General features: G+C 43.7%; 1 protein-coding gene across 1 annotated transcript in view; it reads left to right on the forward strand.

The window, feature by feature from the left end:
- The first annotated feature begins 626 nt into the window (after positions 1-626).
- has3 (hyaluronan synthase 3) overlaps positions 627-24,813 on the forward strand; it is a 39,556-nt gene continuing 15,369 nt past the window's right edge. The window contains exons 1-2 of the mRNA XM_059993391.1: positions 627-688; positions 5,379-6,005. Coding sequence (XP_059849374.1) covers positions 5,382-6,005 — 624 coding nt within the window. The 5' untranslated portion in view covers positions 627-688; positions 5,379-5,381. The remainder of the gene's footprint in view (positions 689-5,378; positions 6,006-24,813) is intronic.

The following is a 24,813-nucleotide window of genomic DNA, read 5'->3' on the forward strand; positions in this document are numbered from 1 at the left end:
TACCTGCCCCCTTACTATATCACTTAATACCCCGACCAATCAGGAATCTATCAACTTCCGCCTGAAATTTACCCACTGACCTGGCTTCCACCGCTGCCTGTGGCAGAGCATTCCACAGATTAACCACTGTTTGGCTATAAAAAAAACAATCTTCCTTTCGTCTGCTCTAAATGGTCGACCCTCAATTTTGAGCCTGTGTCCTTTAGTTCTGGATACCCCCACCACAGGAAACATCCTCTCAATTCTTTCTCTCCCTCCCTCCTCTCATCCCGCTCCACTCCCACACTCCCTTTCCCGTTTCCCTCAAGAATACCGGCGGTTTACCCCCGCTTGTGGGTTGGGTTTGAATGGGAGGGCGGCACCGGGGAGGATTCAACGATTTTCCGCCTTTATTTCAGGGAGACACGCACGTTACAGCCCTTTGCATTCGGGGCCGCCGGGGAGTGAAGGTGAGACCGCCGGGCGAAGACGATGAAAGGTTAATCGTTCGCTTTTCGGCTTCACTCGGAATTCGGCGCTGTTTCCAAAGCGAACGGAGAGAACTCGGAAACGGGCAATCCCCTCAACTGCAGCTAGACAAAGAGAAACTGACAGAGGGGCGACGGTGTGTCCCTTCACTTTTAGACCCGCACCAGAGAGCCGGCTCAAACAGCGGAGACAGCACACAAGGAGCGACTGAGGTGATAAGGTGACATAAAAATGATTTTACGCAGCGGGTGTGTGACGTGAAGGGCGAGGAGCGGTGGCAGGTTCAGTGTCTGGAAGAATTCCTAGGGCAGAGTGAGAGGGCAAGTGGGATACTCTTGTAGAGGACTAAACGAGCCAATTGGCTCCCGTACAGTTACACAAAGCACCGATTACAAGAGCAAGGATGGAATACAACAGTAACAATACCGCAGGCAGCGCAGTCCCACACGAAGACTGCAGTCACACAGAGATTCCACGCAGACCAGTACCACGAAACGGCCAGAGCGGCCAAACAATGCAGAGACGAGGCCACTGTGGAGCAAGCAGGTACACGGGCAGGTGACTGTGTAGAGAGAGTAGGTACACGGCGTATAATAGGGTAGTAACTTTAGAGAGAGAAGGTACACAAGGTGTAATACTCAGAGTAGGAACTGTGTAGACAGAGCAGGTACGCAGGTATAGTACACAAGGTGATGACTGTGTAGAGAGAACTGGTACAAGGGGTATAATACTCAGGAGAGTAACTGTAGAGAGCAGGTACACAGAGTATAATACTCAGAGTGATGACTGTGTAGAGAGAAAAGGTACGCAGGGTAGTAACTATAGAAAGAGCAGGTACACGGGACGTAATACTCAGAATAGTAACTGAAGAGAGCAGGAACCCAGGTTATAATACTCAGGGTGGTGATTGTGTAGAGAGCTGGTATAATAGGGTAGTAATTGTAGAGAGGGCAGGGACATAGGATATAATACTCAGGGTAGTAATGGTAGTGAAGGCAGGTACACAGATGGTAATACTCAGGGGAGTGACTGTGTAGAGGAGATACACAGGGTATAATACAGGGTGATGACTGTAGAGGGAGCAGGTACACAGGTTATAATACTCAGGATAGTAACTGTAGAGAGAGCAGGTACACAGGGTATTATACTCCAGGTAGTAACTGGTCAGGGAGTAGGTACACAGGTTATAATACACAGAACAGTAACTGTAGAGAGAGCAGGACACAGATTATAATACTCAGGGTGGTGACACTGTAGAGAGAGCAGTTACATAGGGTGTAATACTCAAGGTAGTAACTGTAGAGCAATCAGGAATACAGGATATAATACTCAGGGTGATGACTCTATAGAGGGTGCAGGCATTGGGTAGAATACTCAGTAGCAACTGTAAAGTGAGCAGGTATGCAGGGTGTAATACTCAGGGTAGTAACTAGAGAGAAAAGTTACATGGTAGAATACTCAGGGTAATAACTGTAGAGAGAGCAGTTACACAGGGTATAATACAGGGTAGTAACTGTAGAGAGAAAAGTTACATGGTAGAATACTCAGGGTAATAACTGTAGAGAGAGCAGTTACACAGGGTAATAACTGTAGAGAGAGCAGGTACACAAGGTATAATACTCAGGGTAGTAACTATAGGGGGAGCAGAAACATAGGGTATAATACTCAGGCTGGTAACTGTGGAGAGCAGGTACACAGGGTATAATACTCAGGGTAGTAAAACTCAAAAATCTAAGGCACAAATGGACTTGGGAGTCCTTGTGCAGGATTCCCTAAAGGTTAATTCCCCAAAAGATGAGAGGTGACCTCATTAAAACCTATCGAGTGGTGAAAGGCCTTGATCGAGTGGATGTGGAGAGATGTTTCCTAGTTTAATAGTCAAAGATAGAGAACACAAATTCAGAATAGAGGGATGTCTTTTCAGAACAGTGATAAGGAGGAATTTCTTTAACCAGAGAGTGGTGAATCTGTGGAATTCTTTGCCACAGGCAGCTGTGGATCCCAAGTCTTAAGGCAGAGGTTGATCGATTCTTGATTGGTCAGGGCATTAAGGGATATGGGGAGAAGACAGGAGGTTGGGGCTGAGAAGAAAATTGATGAAATGATGGAGCAAACTCAATGTGCCAAATATCTTATGGTCTTATGTTCTTAATTATCTACCTTTTCATTTTGTCTACCAAAGTACATGACCACACACATCCTGACACTCTATTCCATCTGTCACTTATTTGTCCATTCTGTTAATCTGAAGTCCTTCTGTAGCCACTGTGCTTCCTCATAACTACATGCTCCTCCATCTAATTTCGTATTAACTGCAAACTTTGCAATAAAGCCATCAATACCATCATCCAATTCATTGACATATAACATAAAAAGAATCAGTCCTAACACAGACCCCTGAGGAACACCACTAGTCATTGGCAGCCAACCAGAAAAGGGCCCTTTATTGCCTCCAGCCAATAAGCCAATGTCCTATCCATGATAGAATCTTTCATGTAATACCATGGACTCATAGCTTGTTAAGCATCCTCATGTGTGGTACCTTGTGAGACACCTTCTGAAAATCTAAATGTACAATATCCACAACTGGCATTATATTTGGTGTCCCTTAAGGAAACCATGATGACTTTGGCTTAGTTTATCATGTGCCCCCGTGCACCCCAAACCACATAATTAACAATCATCTCCAACAACTTCCTAACCAGTGAGGTCAGACAAACCAGCCTGTAATTTCCTTTCTCCTGCCTCTCTCCCTGCATTTAGCTGCCTTTATTGTTGCTCAAGTTGATACTGGAGGGCCATTCAATGTGCTCTGCGTTCCCTGTGTTGTGCACCTTCACATTATGCAGTTACTTACGAGACAGATGGAAATGGCTGGATTCATTTGCAGGGATTATACACTTGGGAAGGAAGAAATAACAGGGTGGTCTGATGTCCTCTGGGTCAACAATGTGATGCCTCCCTCTCAGCACAACTCAGGTACTTGGCTAGTTTGAAAGTTTCACCTTCCTCAGCTGTTGAAAGGCGTCACAAGCACCTGTCTCATGTGCTGACCGTTTCTGTACTTCAATAACACTGTGGACAATATATTGACCTGAGATTAACAGGACATCCCGACCACCTTTAATGTTAATTCAGATTCAGATTGTTTATTGTCATTTAAAAACCACAAATGCGATGCAGTTAAAAAATGAGACAACGTTCCTCTAGAATGATATCACAAAAACACATGACAAAACAGACTACACCAGAAAATCCACATAACGTTTGGCAATCCCCAATCCAGAGTCAGGAGAGGCTGCTGCGTATACTGTACACTCAGGTTTGTCACCTGACTTGCTGCGGCTGAGGTGAGCCTTTCAGGAGTGTGAGAAGAGTCAGGTAGGGAATGAAGGAACAATTGAGGACTCTTTAGGCAAGGATGCTCTTACTTGGGAAAATCAGTAATGTTTGTGCTTTGAGTCTCAGTGAAGCTTGTTGTTTACTATGAAGTGATTTTCCTTGTTTTCTGGTCACCAAGGTGTTAACACTTCTACTTTGTATCAGCTCCATTGAGCAACCTCACCATTCTGTAGCTGTGTGTGAGATTGCAGAGGTGGATATAATGACCAAGACCAGATCAACAACATTGGACAGATACATCTTTTGGAGCTGGGATTCCCAGCAATTTTTATGCCATGGCCCAATCTCATTTAGCAAGGGGTCCATGGACTCCTGCTTGGGAACTCCCTGATGTAAACGGATATGGGCTAACAGACGAAAATGGGACTAACTTATAAGGGAACTTGGTCAGCATGGACCAGTTGGGCCAAAGGGTCTGTTTCATAGAAAGCCTACAGCACAATACAGGCCCTTCGGCCCACAACACTGTGCTGAACATGTACTTACTTTAGAATAACCCAGGGTTGCCAATAGCCCTCCATTTTTCTAAGCTTCATGTACCTATCCAGGAATCTCTTAAAAGACATCTTATCCACCTTCATCACCATCTCCAGCAGCCCATTCCATGCACTCCCCACTCTCTGCATAAAAAACTTACCCTTGACGTCTCCTCTGTAGCTACTTTCAAGCACCTTAAAACTGTGCCCTTTTGTGCTAGCCATTTCAGTCCTGGGAAAAAGCCTCTGACTATCCACATGATCAATGCCCCTCATTATCTTGTACACCTCTATCAGGTCACCTCTCATCCTCTGTCGCTCCAAGGAGAAAAGGCCGAGTTCACTCAACCTATTCTCATAAGGGATGCTCCCCATCACTGTATGACTCCATGATGTGTGTTTGGCCCACAGGAGTGTTTCTAAGCTGCTGTTTCCCACTATAGTCCCTATCCCACTATTGCTCTGTGATCTCCCACACTGTTACAGCACAATCTTCATTATTCCTTGTGCGAGTTCCTGGACTGCCTGTCCTTTTAGTTTGTTTGTATCCACTGAGCTCATTCCCCAGCACAAGGAGGTTTAATGTGATTTAACTGTCCACCCATTATCACACTGTCATCAAATCCCAGTCAATCAGAGGAAGTCCCGTTGGTCCACTCATCCCCACTACTTCTTTCTCTGCTTTTCCTCCACAGATGCTGCCTGACCTGCTAATTGTTCTCCTTCCTTTGCTGAGTTTAACATCCACCCAAACAGTCATCCCTCTGTGCTACCCAACTGCCTTTCCTCCCTGCCTGTCCTTCCTGAAAGTCAAATTTCCCTTAATAATAAATTGTCAGGTTTGATCACCTTGCCACCATGTCTTGTAATCACTTCCTGCATTATCTCTTCATTGCATTCACCTGGTCTCATCCCCATTGCTATTCTCACCAGTGCGTGGTACTGAAAGTAATCCTGAAACCACTACCCTGAGATCCACCTTTTGAAGTAATCTCCCAACTCGTTAAATTGTGTTTCTGCTTCCTGTTACAGAAAATGGCCAGAGAGCGACTCTACTCTGCAGTCCGGATCACAGCCAGCACCTTGTTTGCCCTGTCCATTCTGGGCACCATCACCTGTACCTATGTGAAAGGTTATCAGTTTGGCTACACAGAGCATTACCACCTGTCCTTTGGACTGTATGGAGCCTTTCTCACTCTCCATCTCTTCATCCAAAGTTTCTTCGCCTTCCTGGAGCACCGGAGAGTCAGGAAGGAGAACCGACCCATCAAATTCACCAAGTCAGTGGCTCTCTGCATAGCAGCGTACCAGGAGGACCCTGACTACCTGAGGAAGTGCCTAGTGTCTGTGAAGCGCATTGCTTACCCAAACCTGAAGGTGGTGATGGTCATTGATGGAAATCAGGAGGAGGACATTTACATGCTGGAGATATTCAATGAGCTGATGGGTGCCGAGAATACCGCCTCCTACATCTGGCAGAGTAACTACCACCAGGAGGGGCCTGGAGAGACCACATTCACCCACAACGAGGGCAAGAGCAGGGTGCAGCAAATTGTCAGCCAGTCCACATTCTCCTGCATTATGCAGATGTGGGGAGGGAAGCGGGAGGTGATGTACACAGCCTTTGCTGCCCTGGGAGATTCTGTGGATTACATACAGGTGGGTGACGGGCAGCTATTGGGGAACGAGATGTTGTTAATGCTGGCATTGAAAGGTATGTGGCTGGTAACTAGAACCTGGGTCTGCTCTCCTAGTGAGCAGCTACCTGTATACAGCTAGTTACAGAACCTGAAACAGCTTGGAATCGGGCCCATCCTTTCTGTGCTGACCATCAGCCTGCACATGGTCACCCTGGTTTGATGTCCCAAATTGCAATATCTCACATTTATCTGAATTAAAGTCCATTTGCCAATCCTCAGCCCAGCTACCTGACTTGATCAAGGTTCCCTTGTAATTTTTTATAACCTTCCACAAAATTTACTAACCTTACAGTTGATGTTTTGGGCCAAAACCTTTTGGCAAGACTGAAGAAAAAAAGCTAAGAAGTAGATTTGAAAGATGGCAGGAGGGGAGAGAGAAATGCCAGGTGTAACGAGATTTCTTAAACTTCACCATTTCCCATCCCCTTGTCCCTCTCTCATGTCATCTCCTTGCCTGCCCATCGCCTCCCTCTGGTGGCCCCCCACTTTCTTCTCTCTTCCATGGCTTTCTGTCTCTTTCACCAATCAACTTCCTAGCTCTTTGCTTCTTCCCTCCCCCTCCAAGTTTCACCTATCGCCTGGTGTTTCTCCTCTCCCTCCCCCAACCTTTCAAATCTACTCCTCAGCTTTTTCCCTTCCGTCCTGCTGAAGGGTTTCAGCCCAAAATGTCAACGGTACTCTTCTCCATAGATGCTGCCTGGCCTGCTGAGTTCCTCCAGCATTTTGTGTGGTTGCTCAGATTTCCACCACTTGCAGATTTTCTCTTGTTTGTAACATACTAACCCTGCCTTGTACATTAACATCAAAAATATTTATATAAGTTACAAACAACAAACCCCAGCACCAACATCTGTGATACAACACTAGAGACAGGCCACAAGTCTGAGACAATCCTCGAAAATCACCCACTGTTTCCTCTTACTAAGCCGATTATGAATCAAATCTCTTGTGCCCCCTGGATCCATGTGATCTAACCTTCTAAACTAGTCTGCCATGAGGAACCTTGTCAAAGGTGCAGCTGAAGTCCACGTGGACAACATCCATTGCCTTACCCTTATCTACCTTCTTGGTTACCTTCACGAAGAACAAGAGATTTGTCAGACACGACTTCTCATACACACAGCCTGCTTACTATCCCTACTCAGAACCTGTAGATCCTGTCCCACAGAATTCCCTCCAGCAATTTACCCACCACCAATGTCAAACTCATTGGCCTGTAGTTTTGAGGTTTGATTTGCTACATTTTTTAAACAATGGTACCATATTACCCATTCTCTAGTTCTCCAAAACCTCTCCTGATGCCAGAGGTGAAGCAGCAGTCTCTGCAATTTCTGCTGTAGCTTCTCAAGACATTAGGTCAGGCCTCAGGGATTTCAAGGTTCAAAGTTCAAAGTCACCAAATACTACCTGAGATTCATTTTCTTGCAGGCATACTTAATAAATCTATAATAGAATAATTACCATAATAGAATCAATCAAAGACCACACCAATTTGGGTATCTTTCATTGATTCTGTTTTGGTTATTCTGCCTTAATTTGCCTGCTCTATGCACTTCAAGGCTTCCAATACCTCCTCCCCGCTAAATCAAATGTGGTTCAAGACATCAGCAATCATCACCCTCATTTTCTTAGCATCCATCATTTTCACCACTGTAAAAACTGACAAGAGATATTTGTTAAAAATGTCACCAATTTTCCTTGGTTCCACACATAGCCGTGTTGATCATAAGGGGGCCTAATCTCTGTCCAGCCACCTTCCCTTTTACTCTGAATATACCTAGAGAATCTCTTGGGATTTTATTCTGACCTTACCTGCCAGATCTCTCTGTGCCCTCTTAACTTCTCTAAAAGTACACTTATAGCCATCAAGAAACTTGCTACTGCGGGTACCATTTGCTCTAATTATTAGTTATTAATAATTATTATTAATAGTTACTGTTATTAGTTTTCAAATGGTACATTGTTGCTGGACACTGCTTTCATTTTGTGGTTATAAGCAAAATTGTAAGTATTTTTACTCTATGGAGAACATGAACACATTAGGGAGTATGCAGAGGAAATTCACCAGGAATGGAACATTACAGTTCTAAGGACAGACTGGATAGGCAGGAATTGTTTTCCCAGGTGGAGGTTGAGAGTTAAGCTGCCAAAAACGTATGTCAATTGGAGGGGGTTAAATATGGTGGAAAACAAGAATAATTTTTCATGGTGGGAGAGTCTAAGACAAGAAGCATAAAATTGGAAACAGATTTTCTTAGGGAAATGTACGGAAGAAATGTGACAAATGTTCAGATGATATTTGCGTAGGGTTCTGAATAGGTACGTTCCAATGAGACATGGAAAAGATGGTAGGGTACAAGATCTGTGGTGTACAAAGGCTGTTGTAAATCTAGTCAAGAAGAAAAGAAGAGCTTACGAAAGGTTCAAAAAAACTAGGGAATGATAGAAATCTAGAAGATTATAAGGCTAGCAGCAAGGAGTTTAAGAATAAAATTAGGAAAGCCAGAAGGGGCCATGAGAAGGCCTTGGTGGACAGGATTAAGAAAAACCCCTAAGCATTCTGCAAGTATGTGAAGAGCAAGAGGATAAGATGTGAGAGAATAGGACCAATCAAGTGTGACAGTGGGAAAGTGTGCATGGAACCGGAGGAAATAGCAGAGGTACGTAATGAATACTTTGTTTCAGTATTCACTACGGAAAAGGATCTTGCTGATTGTAGGGATGACTTGCAGTGGACTGAAAAGCTTGAGCATGTAGATATTAACAAAGAGGATGTATTGGAGCTTTTGGAAAGCATCAAGTTGGATAAGTCACTGGGACTGGACGGGATGTACCCCAGGCTACTGTGGGAAGCGAGGAAGGAGATTGCTGAGCCTCTGGCAATGATCTTTGCATCATCAATGGGGATGGGAGAGATTCCGGAGGATTGAAGGGTTGCGGATGTTGTTCCCTTATCCAAGAAAGGGAGTAGGGATAGCTCAGGAAATTATAAGTTGATGGAGAAGATCCTGAGAGGCAGAATTTATGAACATTTGGAGAGACATAATATGATTAGAAATAGTCAGCATGGCTTTGTCAAAGGCAGGTCATGCCTTACGAGCCTGATTGAATTTTTTGAGGATGTGACTAAACACATTGATGAAGGTAGAGCCGTAGATATAGTGTATATGGATTTTAACAAGGCATTTGATAAGGTACCCCATGCAAGGCCTATTGAGAAAGTAAGGAGGCACAGGATCCAAGGGGACCTTGCCTTGTGGATCCAGAACTGGCTTGCCCACCGAAGGCAAAGAGTGGTTGTAGACGGGTCATATTCTGCATGGAGGTTGGTGACTAGTGGTGTGCCTCAGGGATCTGTTCTGGGACCCCTACTCTTTGTGATATTTATAAATTACCTGGATGAGGAAGTGGAGGGATGGGTTAGTAAATTTGCTGATGACACAAAGGTTGGGGGTGTTGTGGATAGTGTGGAGGGTTGTCAGAGGTTATAGCGGGACATTGATAGGATGCAAAGCTGGGCTGAGAAGTGGTAGATGGAGTTCAACCCAGATAAGTGTGAGGTGGTTCATTTTGGTAGGTCAAATATGATGGCAGAATATAGTATTAATGGTAAGACTCTTAGCAGTGTGGAGGATCAGAGGGATCTTGGGGTCCAAGTCCATAGGACACTCAAAGTTGCTACTCAGGTTGACTCTGTGGTTAAGAAGGCATACGGTACATTGGCTTTCATATATCGTGGGATTGAGTTTAAGAGTTGAGAGGTAATGTTACAGCTATATAGGACGCTGGTCAGACCCCACTTGGAGTACTGTGCTCAGTTCTGGTCGCCTCACTACAGGAAGGATGTGGAAGACTTATAGCTTCAGCACTCTGCAATAGGGGGTTGGAGCTGGAAGTGGATGAACTCTGGATCATTCACTAGGCTGAGGGAGTGATAGGCAGGACATAGAGAGGTAGGATTCAGGAAATTTGGTGGTGGTCAGGAGGGTGAACGGGATTAAACAGCCAGTGCAGAGTACCCCTGCAGCCAATCCTCTCAACAACACTTTTGATATTGCAGTGACAGGAGATTCATTAGTTAGGTGAACAGAAAGGTATCCCTGTGGATGAAAAGAAGATTCCCAGATGGTATGTTGCCTCCCAGGTGCCAGGGTCTGGGACATCTTGGATTGAGTCCTCAGTGTTCTTAAGTGGAAGGGTGAGTGGCCAGAGGTTGTGGTCCATGTAGGTACCAATGACATAGGCTGGAAAAGTGACGAGCTTCTGCAAAGTGAATTCAGGGAGTTAGGTGCTAAGTTAAAGGACAGGATCTCCAGGATTATGATCTCGGGATCACTACCCGTGCCACGTGCTAGTGAGGCCAGAACATGGAAGATCTTACAGTTTAACACATGGCTATGGAGTTGGAGTGAGAGAGAGGGCATAAGATTTTTTGATCATTGGGCTCTCTTCCAGGGAAGGAGGGACCTGTACAGAAGAGACAGTTTGGACCTGAACTGGAAGGGGACTAATTTCCTGGAGGGAAGGAATGGTAGTACTGCACAGGGTGTGTATTTAAACTAGAGTTGCAGGGAGATGAGAACAAGAATGCTAGAACAGATATTGGAGTGCTGAGGAGGCAGATGTTGTTAAGACCCCAGACAAAGTCAGGAACCAAAAAGTTGAGCAGGATGGGACTAATGTTCTGAGTTGCGTATATTTCAATGCAAGAAGTATTGTAGGAAAGGCAGCTGAGCTCAGGGCATGGATCAACACCTGGAATCATAATATTGTAGCCATCAGTAAGACTTGATTTTAGGAGTGAAGGACTGTCAGCTCAATTTTCTGGGGTTCCGTTGTTTTACATGTGACAGAGCAGGTGGAATTAAACAGGGAAGGGTGGTATTGCTGGTCAGGGAAAAGATGACAGCAGTGTTCAGTCAGGATAGACTGGAGAACTCAACTAGTGGAGCTTTATGGGTGTAACTGAGGGATAAGAAAGGTATGACCACATTAATGGGGCTTTTATTATAGACCTCCCAATACTGCGTGGGATTTAGAGGAACAAATATGAAAATAGATCGTAGACTGTTGCAAGAAACAAAAGATTGTGCTAGTAGGTGAGCTTAACTTTCCACATATTGACTGGGACTCCAATACTATAAAAGGACTGAAAGGTATAGGGTTTGTCAAATGTGTTCAGGAAAGTTTCCTTAATCAGTATATAAAAGTCCCAATGCAAAATTGTGCAATACTTGATCTGCTATTGGGGGATGAGATAGGGCAGTTAATAGAAGTCTCTGTAGGGGAACACTTTGCATCTCGTGACCATAATACAATTTGTTTCAAGGTAATTATGGAAAAAGATAGTATGAGTCTAGTCCTTGGGTTGAGATGTTAAATTGGAGAAAGGCCAATTTTGATGATATGAGAAAGGATCTGGAAAGTGTGGAAAGGGACAGGCTGTTTTCTGGCAAAGATGTACTTGGCAAGTAGGAGAGCTTCAAAAGTGAAATGTTGAAAGCTTGCACGTGCCTGTCGAATAAAAAGGCAAGAATAACAGGTTTAGGGAACCTTGATTTTCAAAAGATATTGAGGCCAAGGTTAAGAGAAAAAAAGGTGCATTGCAGGTATAGACAGATAGGAACAAATAAGGTGCTTATGGAGTAAAATAAATGCAAGAGAACACTTTAAGAAATAAATCAGGAGGCTAAGAGAAGGCATGTGGTTGATCTAGCATACAAGGTGAAGGAGAAGGGATTCTCCTAAGAGCAAAAGAATTGCAAGGGACAAAATATGTCCTCTGGATGATCAGTGTGGCAATGTATGTGTGAAGCCAAAAGAGATGGGGGAAGATCTTCAATGGATTTATTTTTTTGCATCTGTATTTACTTGGGTAAATACAGAGTTATAAGGAAAGATTGAATATGTTAGAACTTTATTCCCAAGTACGTAGAAGATGAGGGGAGATTTGATAGGGGTATACAAAATTATGGGGGATATAGATAAGGTAAATGCAAGCAGGATTTTTCCATGGAGGTTTAGTGAGACAACATAGAACATAGAGTAGTACAGCACATTACACCACAATGTTGTGCCGACCGTCAAACCCTGCCTCACATATAACCCCCCACTTTAAATTCCTCCATATACCTGTCTAGTAGTATCTTAAACTTCACTAGTGTATCTGCCTCCACCACTGACTTAGGCAGTGCATTCCACGCACCAACCATTCTCTGAGTGAAAAACCTTCCTTTAATATCCCCCTTGAACTTCCCTCCCCTTACCTGAAAGCCATGTCCTCTTGTACTGAGCAGTGGTGCCCTGGGGAAGAGGCGCTGGCTGTCTGCTCTGTCTATTCCTCTTAATATCTTGTACACCTCTATCATGTCTCCTCTCATCCTCCTCCTCTCCAAAGAGAAAAGCCCTAGCTCCCTTAATCTCTGATCATAATCCACACTCTCTAAACCAGGCAGCATCCTGGTAAATCTCCTCTGTACCCTTTCCAATGCTTCCACATCCTTCCTATAGTGAGGCGACCAGAACTGGACACAGCACTCCAAATGTGGCCTAACTAGAGTTTTATAGAGCTGCATCATTACATCGCGTCTCTTAAACTCTACCCCTCAACTTATGAAAGCTAACATCCCATAAGCTTTCTTAACTACCCTATCTACCTGTGAGGCAACTTTCATGGAACTGTGTTCATGTACCCCCAGATCCCTCTGCTCCTTCACACTACCAAGTATCCTGCCATTTACTTTGTACTCTGCCTTGGAGTTTGTCCTTCCAAAGTGTACCAACTCACACTTCTCTGGGTTGAACTCCATCTGCCACTTCTCAGCCCACTTCTGCATCCTATCAATGTCTCTCTGCAATCTTCAACAATCCTCTACACTATCTACAACACCACCAACCTTTGTGTCGTCTGCAAGCTTGCCAACCCACTCTTCTACCCCCACATCCAGGTCGTTAATAAAAATCACAAAAAGTGGAGGTCCCAGAGCAGATCTTTGTGGGACACCACTAGTCACAACCCTCCAATCTGAATGTACTCCCTCCACCACGACCCTCTGCCTTCTGCAGGCAAGCCAATTCTGAATCCACCTGGCCAAACTTCCCTGGATCCCATGCCTTCTGACTTTCTGAATAAGCCTACCATGTGGAACCTTGTCAAATGCCTTACTAAATCCATGTAGATCACGTCCACTGCACTACCCTCATCTATATGCCTGGTCACCTCCTCAAAGAACTCTATCAGGCTTGTTAGGCACAATCTGCCCTTCACAAAGCCATGTCCCTGATCATACCGTGTTTCTCTAAATGCCCATAGATCCTATCTCTAAGAATCTTTTCCAACAGCTTTCCCACTACAGACATAAGGCTCACTGGTCTATAATTACCTGGACTATCCCTACTACCTTTTTTTGAACAAGGGGACAACATTTGCCTCCCTCCAATCCTCTGGTACCATTCCCGTGGACAACGAGGACATAAAGATCCTAGCCAGAGGTTCAGCAATCTCTTCCTTTGCTTCGTGGAACAGCCTGGGGAATATTCCGTCAGGCCGCGGGGACTTATCTGTCCTAATGTATTTTAACAACTCCTAACACCTCCTCTCCCTTAATATCAACATGCTCCAGAACATCAACCTCACTCATATTGTCCTCACCGTCATCAAGTTCCCTCTCAGTTGTGAGTACCGAAGAGAAGTATTCATTGAGGACCTCGCTCACTTCCACAGCCTCCAGGCATATCTTCCCACTTTTATCTCTAATCGGTCCTACCCCTTCACTTCTGTCATCCTTTTGTTCTTCACATAATTGAAGAATGCCTTGGGGTTTTCCTTTACCCTACTTGCCAAGGCCTTTTCATGCCCCCTTCTTGCTCTTCTCAGCCTCTTCTTAAGCTCCTTTCTTGCTACCCTCTATTCCTCAATAGACTCATCTGATCCTTGCTTCCTAAACCTCATGTATGCCACCTTCTTCCACCTGACTAGATTTTCCACTTCACTTGTCACCCATGGTTCCTTCACCCTACCATTCTTTATCTTCCTCACCAGGACAAATTTATCCCGAACATCCTGCAAGAGATTCTTAAACATCGACCAAATGTCCATAGTACATTTCCCTGCAAAAACATCATCCCAATTCACATCCGGAAGTTCTAGCCTTATAGCCTCATAATTTGCCCTTCCCCAATTAAAAATTTTGCTGTCCTTTCTGATTCTATCCTTTTCCATGATAATGCTAAAGGTCAGGGAGTGGTGATCACTGTCCCCCAGATGCTCACCCACTGACAGATCTGACCCGATTCGTTACCTAATACTAGATCTAGTATGGCATTCCCCCTAGTCAGCCTGTCAACATACTGTGACAACAATCAGAGGTCATGGGTTAAGGGTGAAAGATGAAATGGGGAACATTAGGGGAAACATCTGTACTCAGAGGGTCATGACAATGTGGAATGAGCTGCCAGCACAAGTGGTGAATGTGATTTTGATTCCAATATTTAAGTGAAGTTTGGATAGGTACATGGATGGGAGGGTTATGGTCCAAGAGCAGACAGTTTAAATAGATCGGCATGGATTAGACAAGCCAAAGACCCTGTTTCTGTGCTGTACTTTTCTATGTCTCTATCTATAGGATCTAGTAGACAGTAAGGAAGGCTATCATGGCTTGCAGAGAGATCTACATCAGCTGGAAAAATGGTCTGAAACTGGCAGATGGAATCAAATGCAGACAAGTGTGAGATGTTGCAATTCGGTAGGACCAATCAGGGTAGCTCTTACACAGTGAACAGTAGAGCACTGAGGAAGGATCTGGGAATACAGGTCTGTAATTCATTGAAAGTGGCATCACAGATGGCGCCTGGAGGACCAGAGTGATAAGGAAAGACTGGATAGGTTAGAACTTTATTCCTTAGAATGTAGAAGATTGAGAGGTAATTCGATAGAGGTATACAAAATTGAGGTATATAGATAGGGTAAGTTCAAGCAGGTTTTTTCCACTGAAGTTGGGTGAGATTACAACCAGAAGTTTGGATCAGTACATGAATAGTAGGTGTTTGGAGGGCTATGGTTCTTTTGTAAGTCGATGGGAGTGAGCAACTTAAATGCTTTTGACATGGACCAAATGGGCTGAGGGTTCTGTTTCTGAGCTGTACTTCTCTATGACTCTATGAAGTAGTCATGTTCTCGGGAGAGGCACACCACAACAGTGACAGGAGATGAAAGAAAAAGTCGAAAATGCACGATTATGTCATTTTAATTAAGGAAAGTGATTGCTATTAGATGATGAGATAAGCATCAGGGTACAAATATTTGAAGTCTTGGACAAGAGATGTGGTGGAGGGATGGTTGGGGGGTTATAAGGAAGAATATTTTAACACAGTGAATGGTAATAGCCCAAGGGGCTGGAAGCAAAGGTGATTAATAACTTCAACGTGAATTGTATTGTCATTTGAGGGAAAGAAACTTCTGAAGCTGCAGGGATAGAATGAAGGAATGGGTCTGACTGTTTGTGGTACAGGGGGCTGGCATTGCTTCACTGGGCTGAATGGCCACACCTACCTTCTATGGCTCTTTGACCTGCCTATCTATTTTTTTAGTCTCTAAAGCTCTTGTGTTGAGGGATATGGGTATTCCTGTCCCACCACAGTTCATCCCTCCAGCACCTCTCGCTGCCCTGATATAGTTTTCATTCAGAACAGTCTTCCTCAAAGGTACAAAGCCAATACAAAGCCAATCACTGCTCTGCCTGTGATAACCAGAAAATGCACACAGTTGAGGACACTGCTCAGCACATCAAGTCAAGTCAAGTTTATTGTCATTTAACTATATATGTGTGTGTATATATATATATATATATTGTTTATAACCATATAATCTATATAGAAACAAAACAAAACAGCATTTCTCTGAACCAGGGTGTAAAGCACAGTAGTACACATAACACATGATAACTTATGAAACTAATAAAATCTACAGATGAATCACACATAAATAACAAACTAAAGTGCATAAATTAAATATTGTAAGATATGGAACAGATTAACCAGTGACACTTCAAATATGATGCGGCTGGGCATTCAGAAGCTTGATAACCTGGGAGAGAAAACTGTTTCCCATCCTGACCGTTCTTGATTTCATGCATCAGAGTCTCCTGCCTGATGGTAGAAAGCCAAAGAGGATGCTGGATGGATGGGTAGGATCCTTAATAATACTAAGGGCTCTGCATATGCAGCACTCCTGATAAATGTCCCCAGTGGATGGTAGGAAGACCAGTATGATCCGCTCAGCCACTCTCACAGTTCTTTGCAGGGATTTCTGGTCTGATGCTTGGCTGCTCCCAGACCAGATGGAGATGCAACTTGTCAGGAAGCTCTCAATGGTGCTCCCGTAAAACGCAGTTAAGATGGGGCTGGGGACCTTTGCTTGCCTGTATCTTCATAGCAAGTGGAGGTGTTGCTGTGCCTTCTTCTTTAGGGAGGTGATATTAAGGGACTAGGTGAGGTCATCCATGATGTAAACTACCAAGAACTTGGTATACTTAACTTTTTCTATGGAGGAAACATGTATTCATAGAGGGAATTTGTTCATCTGCATCTTCCTGAAGCTCACAATGATTTCTGGAATGTGGAATGTCTTGTCCACATTCAGGCTTAGGTTGTTCTTCTCACACCAATCCACCAGCCACTCCACTTGCTCTCTGTACTCTGTCTCGTCATTGTTCCTGATGAGGCCAACCACTGCTGTGTCATCCACAAACTTGGTGACACAGTTTGAGCTGAATCCTACAACAGTCATGCATCAGCAGAGAGAATAGAAGTGGGCTAAGTACGCAGCCTTGGGGGGAGCTCTAATTATTAGCGTAATGGGACAAGGGACTAGGGACTAGACAGGAGAAATCAGTCTCTCCTCTAAGAACTTTGTCTGTACTTCTCACTGCCTCAGTAAAGCAGTCAGCAGAATTAAAGACCTCACTTCTCCTGTCTCCCACTGGGTTGAAGCTCACCAGGCTCAAGGACAGCGTCTATCCTGCTGCTACAAGACTCTAGAGTAGACCTTTTGTCTGAGGAGATGGATTCTTGGCCTCACTATCTATCTCATTATGATCTTACACTATTGTTTACCTGCACTTTGCAGTAGCTCATACATTGTTACTTCAGTTCAGGCTTTTCATCGTATCTCAGTACATACCAGGGGTGATTGATAAGTTCGTGGTCTAAGGTAGAAGGAGTCAATTTTAGAAAAACTAGCACATTTATTTTTCCTACATTTATACACTTAGTCCAGCGGTCGTAGAGCATACGGATCCCTTCTTTGTAGAAATCCAGAAGTGGTCCACAGCAGGCATGATTGATAAGTTTGTGGCCCAAGATGAGTTATTAACTTCCTGCATTTTCACTGAGTTGAACTGCCTGTGCATGTAATGAGAGCTGTATAACTAATCTCCTTCTACCTTAGGCCACGAACTTATCAATCACCCCTGCTGTGAACCACCTGGAGGTCCAAGACGCTCTCGTTACATGCGCGTGCAGTTCAACTCGAGTGATCATGCAGAAAGTTTGAAGTTAATAACTCATCTCCTTCTACCTTAGGCCATGAACTTATCAATCACCCCCCCCCCCCCCCGTATGACAACTCTTTTCAAAATACCATTGGATATTTTTGAGATACTAGAGAAGAGGTAGGTGAAAGATTGTTGTGGGTTGATGGGTTTGTGAAGCTGAGGCTTCCAAGTTGATTTACGGATCATTAGAGCAGTTATCAGAAGCAGGATCCCGACTAAAATCTAGTGAAAGGCTGTAAATCCCTAAAATAAACCATTCTATTTATTGTAGCATGTAGCAAGGGGGGACATAGGGTCAGGAGAAGTAGAGTCTGTGTGGATAGAACTGAGGAACAGTAAGGGCAAAAGGACCCAAATGGGTGTTGTCTAGAGGCCACCAAACAGTAGCATGGATATTGGGTGCAAGTTGAATAGGGAGTTAACATTGGCGTGTGGCAAAGGTAATGTCGCAGTAGTTATGGGGGATTTCAACATGCAGGTGAACTGGGAGAATCAGGTTGGTGCTGGACCACAGGATAGGGAGTTTGTAGAGTGCCTACAGGATGCATTCTTGGAACAGCTTGTACGAGAGCCGACCAGGGACAAGACTATTCTGGATTTAGTGTTATGTAATGAACAGGATTTAATAAGTGATCTTGAAGTAAAGGAGCCATTAGGAGGTAGTGATCATAATATGATAAGTTTTTATCTGCAATTTGAGAAGGATAAGGGCAGCTCGGAGGTGTCAGTGTTGCAGTTGAACAGGGGAAACTATGGAGCCATGAGGGAGAAGCTGGCCAAAGTTGACTGGACGGATAGCCTAGCAGAAAAGACAGTGGAACAGCAATGGCAGGTATTCTTGGGAATAATGCACAAGGTGCAAAATCAGTTCATCCCCCAGAGAAGGAAGGATTCAAAGGGGGGAAAGGGGCCACAGTGGTTGGCAAAGGAAGTCAGAGATTGCATAGCATTAAAAAAAAAGGAAGTATGACGGAGCTAAGGTGAGTGGGAGGACAGATGATTGGGAAGTTTTTAAGGAACAACAGAACTTAACTGAAAAGACAATACGGGGAGAAAAAATGAGGTACGAACACAAGCTAGCCAGGAATATAAAGGAAGATAGCAAAAGCTTTTTTAGGTATGTGAAGAGAAAGAAGATAGTTAAGAACAATGTTGGGCCCTTGAAGAATGAATTGGGTGAAATTGTTATGGGAAACAGAGAAATGGCAGAAGAATTTAATGAGTACTTTAGATCTGTTTTCACTAAGGAAGACACAAGCAATCTCCCAGATGTTTTGATGGGCCAAGGACATAGGGTAACAGAGGAAATGAAACAGATTGACATTAGGAAGGAAACGGTGATGAGAAAACTGATGGGACTGAAGGCTGACAAATCCCCAGGTCCAGATGGTCTGCATCCTAGGGTACTAAAGGAGGTGGCTCTGGAAATCGCGGATGCATTGGTAATAATTTTCCAGTGTTCCTTAGATTCAGGATCAGTTCATGAGGATTGGAGAATGGCTAATGTTATCCCACTTTTTAAGAAAGGAGGGAGGGAGAAAACAGAGAACTATCGACCTGTCAGCCTGACATCGGTGGTGGGGATGATGCCAGAGTCCATTATTAAGGATGAAGTAGTGGCATATCTAGATAGCAGTGATAGGATTAGGCCGAGCCAGCATGGATTTACCAAGGGTAAATCATGCTTGACTAATCTGTTGGAGTTTTTCGAGGATGTAACCAGGAAGGGGGAGATCCAGTGGATGTAGTGTACCTCGATTTTCAGAAGGCATTTGATAAGGTCCCACATAGGAGACTGTGGGTAAAATCAAAGCTCAGGGCATCGGGGGGAAGACATTGACATGGATAGAAAACTGGTTTGCAGATAGAAAGCAAAGGGTAGCGGTGAATTGGTGTTTCTTGGAATGGCAGGTGCTGACTAGTGGGGTGCCACAGGACTCGGTATTGGGACCACAGCTGTTTACAATCAAAGATTTGGATGAAGGCATTGAAAATAACATCAGCAAATTTGCTGATGATACTAAGCTGGGTGGCAGTGTGACATGTGATGAGGATGTTAGGAGAATTCAGGGTGACTTGGATAGGCTGGGTGAGTGGGCAGATACTTGGCAGATGAAGTTTAATGTGAATAAGTGTGAGGTTATCTACTTTGGGAGTAAGAACAGGAAGGCAGATTATTATCTGAACGGTTAGGTAAGGGAGAAATACAAAGAGATCTCGGAGTCCTTGTTCATCAGTCACTGAAGGTGAATGAGCAAGTGCAGCAGGCAGTGAAGAAGGCTAATGGAATGTTGGCCTTTATTACAAAGGGAATTGAGTACAAGAGCAAGGAAATCCTCTTGCATTTGTACAGGGCCCTGGTGAGACCACACCTGGAGTATTGTGTACAGTTTTGGTCTCCAGGGTTAAGGAAGGACATCCTGGCTGTAGAGGAAGTGCAGCGTAGATTCACGAGGTTAATTCCTGGGATGTCTGGACCATCTTACGCAGAGAGGTTAGAGAGACTGGGCTTGTATACGCTGGAATTAAGGAGATTGAGAGGGGATTGAAACATATAAGATTATTAAGGGATTGGACAAGATAGAGGCAGGAAATAAGTTCCAGATGCTGGGAGAGTCCAGTACCAGAGGGCATGGTTTGAGAATAAGGGGTAGGTCATTTAGGACAGAATTAAGGAAAAACTTCTTCTCCCAGAGAGTTGTGGGGGTCTGGAATGCACTGCCTCAGAAAGTAGTAGACACCAATTCTCTGGATGCTTTCAAGAAGGAGCTAGATAGATATCTTATGGATAGGGGAATCAAGGGATATGGGGACAAGGCAGGAACCGGGTATTGATAGTAGTTGATCAGCCATGATCTCAAAATGGTGGTGCAGGCTCAAAGGGCCGAATGGTCAACTTCTGCACCTATTGTCTATTGAGGCAGCGTTAGCTCTGCAGTTTTACATTTTTCATTCACTACTATTATTCTCAAACCATTTTGTGTCATGTTGAATAAATTATTCACAAAACAGTCAGCTTCACACATGGATGTACATGATCTGAGTTAATGAGTTTTATCCAGCGGGCACTCATTGGAAAGTCTCCCAACAATGTAAATCAATGCCCACTGATAATGCATTTGGCCATTCTGCTGCACTCTCATCAAACTGCTCACTGCAGTTATTCGGGAATAGAGAAGCCAGCTAGGCATTTCCTGTGATTCTCTTTCAACATTTTTATTAATTTCTACATAGAAGAATACAGAGTACAAGAAGATGTATATTATAAGTCAAAAGAAGGATAAAATATTATCAAATACAATATATCTCATTACCCTATATTCATGTAAATTAATTTAAATTATAATATTGAAATGTGCTAATTTTATAATTTTATTATACAAAAAAAAGAATCTAAGCCCAGTTTCCAGTGATTCAAGCTTATTGCAGTTATAGGTTATAGAAGGACAAGTTTTGGACCAATCTAATTCACAGAGAGATAATATGAATCGGAATCAGTTATTGTCACATCTAACAAGATACAGTGAAAAGTTTGTCTTGTATACTGTTTATACAGATCAGATCATTACACAGTGCGTTGTGTTTATTTTGTAATGACCGTAAGACATAATTTCCTGAGAACCTTCTCCCCAGTAATGGCAACTTCACACACTTCTGATCCCTGACACTCTGGAACTTTCACCATACTGCTAGTGTCTTCCACAGTGAAGACTGATGCAAAATATGTAGTTAGTTATCTGCCACTTCCTTGTCCCCCATTACTACTTCTCCAGCATTGTTTACCAGTAGTCCAATATGTATAGAATATAAGAGCAGGGATATGACGTTGAGGCTCTATAAAAAACTCGTGAGACCACACTTAAGAGTATTGCGTGCAGTTTTGGACTCCTTATTTTCTAAAGGATAAAACCGATATTGGAGAGGGTTCAGAGAAGATTCACGAGAACGATTCCGGGAATGAAAGGGTTACCATATGAGGAACATCTGGCAGCTCTTAGGCTGTATTCCCTGGAGTTCAGGAGAATGAGGGGGGATCCAGGAAGTATGCTGTGGATGAACCAGGAGGTATGTCGTCTGCTGAAGGCTAGATCTGTGGCAATTAAATCTGGCGACTAGGGCCTGAGCCAGAAAACCAAGCATGGTTTGTGGAGGGCTATTTCAAGGGCAAAGAGTCAATATCAAATGAGGTTTGCGATGACATCGGATATACAATGACTCTGGCAGGGTCTGCAAGACATTACTTCCTACAAAGTGAAACCCAATAGTATGAATTAGCAGTGATAGTTCACTAGCAGATGAACTCAGTGCCTTCTATGCACACTTTGAAAGGGAGAACGCAAGTACAGCTGTGAAGATCCCTGCTGCACCTGATGACCCTGTGATCTCCATCTCAGAGGCCAATGTTAGGCTGTCTTTAAAGAGAGTGAACCCTCGCAAGGCGGACGGTCCTGATGGAATACCTGGTAAGGCTCTGAAAACCTGTGCCAACCAACTAGCGGCAGTATTCAAGGACATTTTCAACCTCTCACTGCGATGAGCAGAAGTTCCCACTTGCTTCAAAAAGGCAACAATTATACTGGTGCCTAAGAAGAATAATGTGGGCTGCCTTAATGACTATTGCCTGGTAGCGCTCACATCTACAGTGATGAAATGCTTTGAGGGGTTGCTCATGACTAGACTGAACTCCTGCCTCAGCAAAGAACTGGACCCATTTGCAATTTGCCTATCGCCACAATAGGTCAACGGCAGATGCAATTTCAATGGCTCTCCAAATGGCTTTAGACCACCTGGACAACACAAACACCTACATCAGGATGTTGTTCAACTACTATAGCTCAGCATTTAATACCATCATTCCCACAAACCTGATTGAGAAGTTGCAGAACCTGGGCCTCTGTACCTCCCTCTGCAACTGGATCCTTGACTTCCTAACTGGAAGACTACAATTTGTGCGGATTGGTGATAACATCTCCTCCTCGCTGACGATCAAAACTGGCGCACCTCAGAGGTGTGTGCTTAGCCCACTGCTCTACTCTCTATATACACGACTGTGTGCCTAGGCATAGCACAATACCATCTATAAATTTGCTGACAATACAACCATTGTTGGTAGAATCTCAGAGGGTGATGAGAGGGCATACACAGGTGTACAGTGCTCTCCACTGTACACCTTGAGAATGCCATGGACCTGATCCTACACATCCCTGACCCAGTGAGGCAACATATTATTTGGGTGTCTCTATCGCGCCCACAGAACCTCGTCTCCATTCCTCTGACCAAGGAATCTCCTATCACCACTGCAGTCCTCTTTACCCCTCTTTTCTTCTGAGCCACAGCACCAGACTCAGTGCCAAAGACCGCTGTGGCTCGCCCCAGGAGGTCGTCCCCCTCAATAGTATCTGAAGGTGAATCTGAATTCCAAATTAAGTTTACAATCAGGTTAACTGTGATTTCACTGGCTGATGGGGCAAGATTGAATGGCTTGTCCTCTATATGAACAGGAGAGTGGCAATGGTGTGACACCACCATCTGTTGCTGAGAGCTGGTAGTTTGGTGCTGAATATTTCTTGAAATGGCTGGGAACATAGGAACAAAGGTATATTTATTTATTTATTATTAAAATATGTATACCATATACAACTGTGAAATTCATCCTTAAACAACTGGCTAACAATTTTGTCATTAAAATTCAAGGAAATGTTAATATTTGGCAAGAGACCTAGAACTGACCAAAACAATTTTGGGGATGTGAGAACAATGCAGAGGTTTCAAAAGGAGTGGGAAAACACAATACAAATGCAAAAAGAGAATAAGTGTAAAAATATCCACCAAAAAGCAGAAAGGCGGAGTATTTTTAATGATGGATTTCATAGTCAATGAGCTCAGGTGAGCTCACTTACTTTGAAATTCTTTATTAAATGAGCTCAATGTCTTCAATACTCACTCTGACTGTCAAAACATGGAGAAACCATCATGAACTCCCATAGCCCCCGATGATCCTGTGATTTCAATCTCTGAGGCCAAAGTATGAGCAGTCTTCAGGAGAGTGAACTGATGGAAAGCATCCAGCCTAGAGTGGTACCTGGCCAAGTACCAAGAACAGTGCTGATTAACTGGTTGGAGTGTTCACTGAGATCCTTAACCTCCTGCTTTGGCAGTCTGAGGTATCTAACTGCTTCAAGCAGGCTTCAATTATACTGGTACCTAAGAAGAAAGTTAACTATTGTCCAGTGGCACTTACATCCACAGTGATGAAGTGTTTTGAGAAGTTGGTGATGAAACATAAACTCCTGCCTGAGAAGTGACTTGGATCCACTTCAATTTGCCTACTGGCACAACAGGTTGACAGCAGCTGCCATCTCATTGGCTCTTCACTTAACCTTGTAATATCTAGACATCAAAGATGCATACATCAGGGTGCTTTTTATTGACTACAGCTCGGCATTCAATAAGATCATAAGACATAGGAGCAGAATTAAGCCATTTCGCCCAATGACAAGAGAAAATCTGCAGATGCTAGAAATTTGAGCACACAAAATGCTGGAGGAACTCAGCAGGCCAGGCAGCATCTACAGAAAAAAAAGTAAAGTTAACATTTCAGGCCAAAACCCTTTGGCAGGACTGGAGAAAAAACTATGCCTCAGCTTTTTTCCTTCTGTTATTTTGAACTTCTAGTATTAGTGGTTGGGGAAGTGTTGGAGTTTATCATTAAGGATGAGGTTTCTAGGTATTAGGAGACCAATGATAAAATCAGTCAAAATCAACATGGTTTCTGTAAAGGGAAATCTTGCCTGACAAATCTCTTGGAGTTCTTTGAGGAAGTAACAAGCAGTGTGGACAAAGGAGAGGCAGTGGATGTCATTTACTTGGATTTTCAGAAGTCGTTAGATAACTTGCCACACATTTGGCATTATAAGAAAGATACTGGCATAGATAGCGGAATGGCCAAAGGACGGGAGGCAGTGAGTGGGAATAAAGGGGGCCTTTTCTAGTTGGCTGACAGTGACTAGTCGTGTTCCTTAGGGGTCAGTATTGGGACTGCTGTTTTTCACATTGTTTGTCAATGATTTATATAATAGAATTGATGGCTTTGTGGCAAACTTTGTGGATTATTTGAAGATGGAGGAGGGGTAGGTAGTGCTGAGAAAGTAATGTGATTGCAGCAGGACTTAGACAAATTCAAAGAATGGGCAAACAATTGGAAGGTGGAATACA

Source organism: Hypanus sabinus, chromosome 17 (genome assembly GCF_030144855.1).
Source record: "Hypanus sabinus isolate sHypSab1 chromosome 17, sHypSab1.hap1, whole genome shotgun sequence".
Classification (NCBI taxonomy): domain Eukaryota; kingdom Metazoa; phylum Chordata; class Chondrichthyes; order Myliobatiformes; family Dasyatidae; genus Hypanus; species Hypanus sabinus.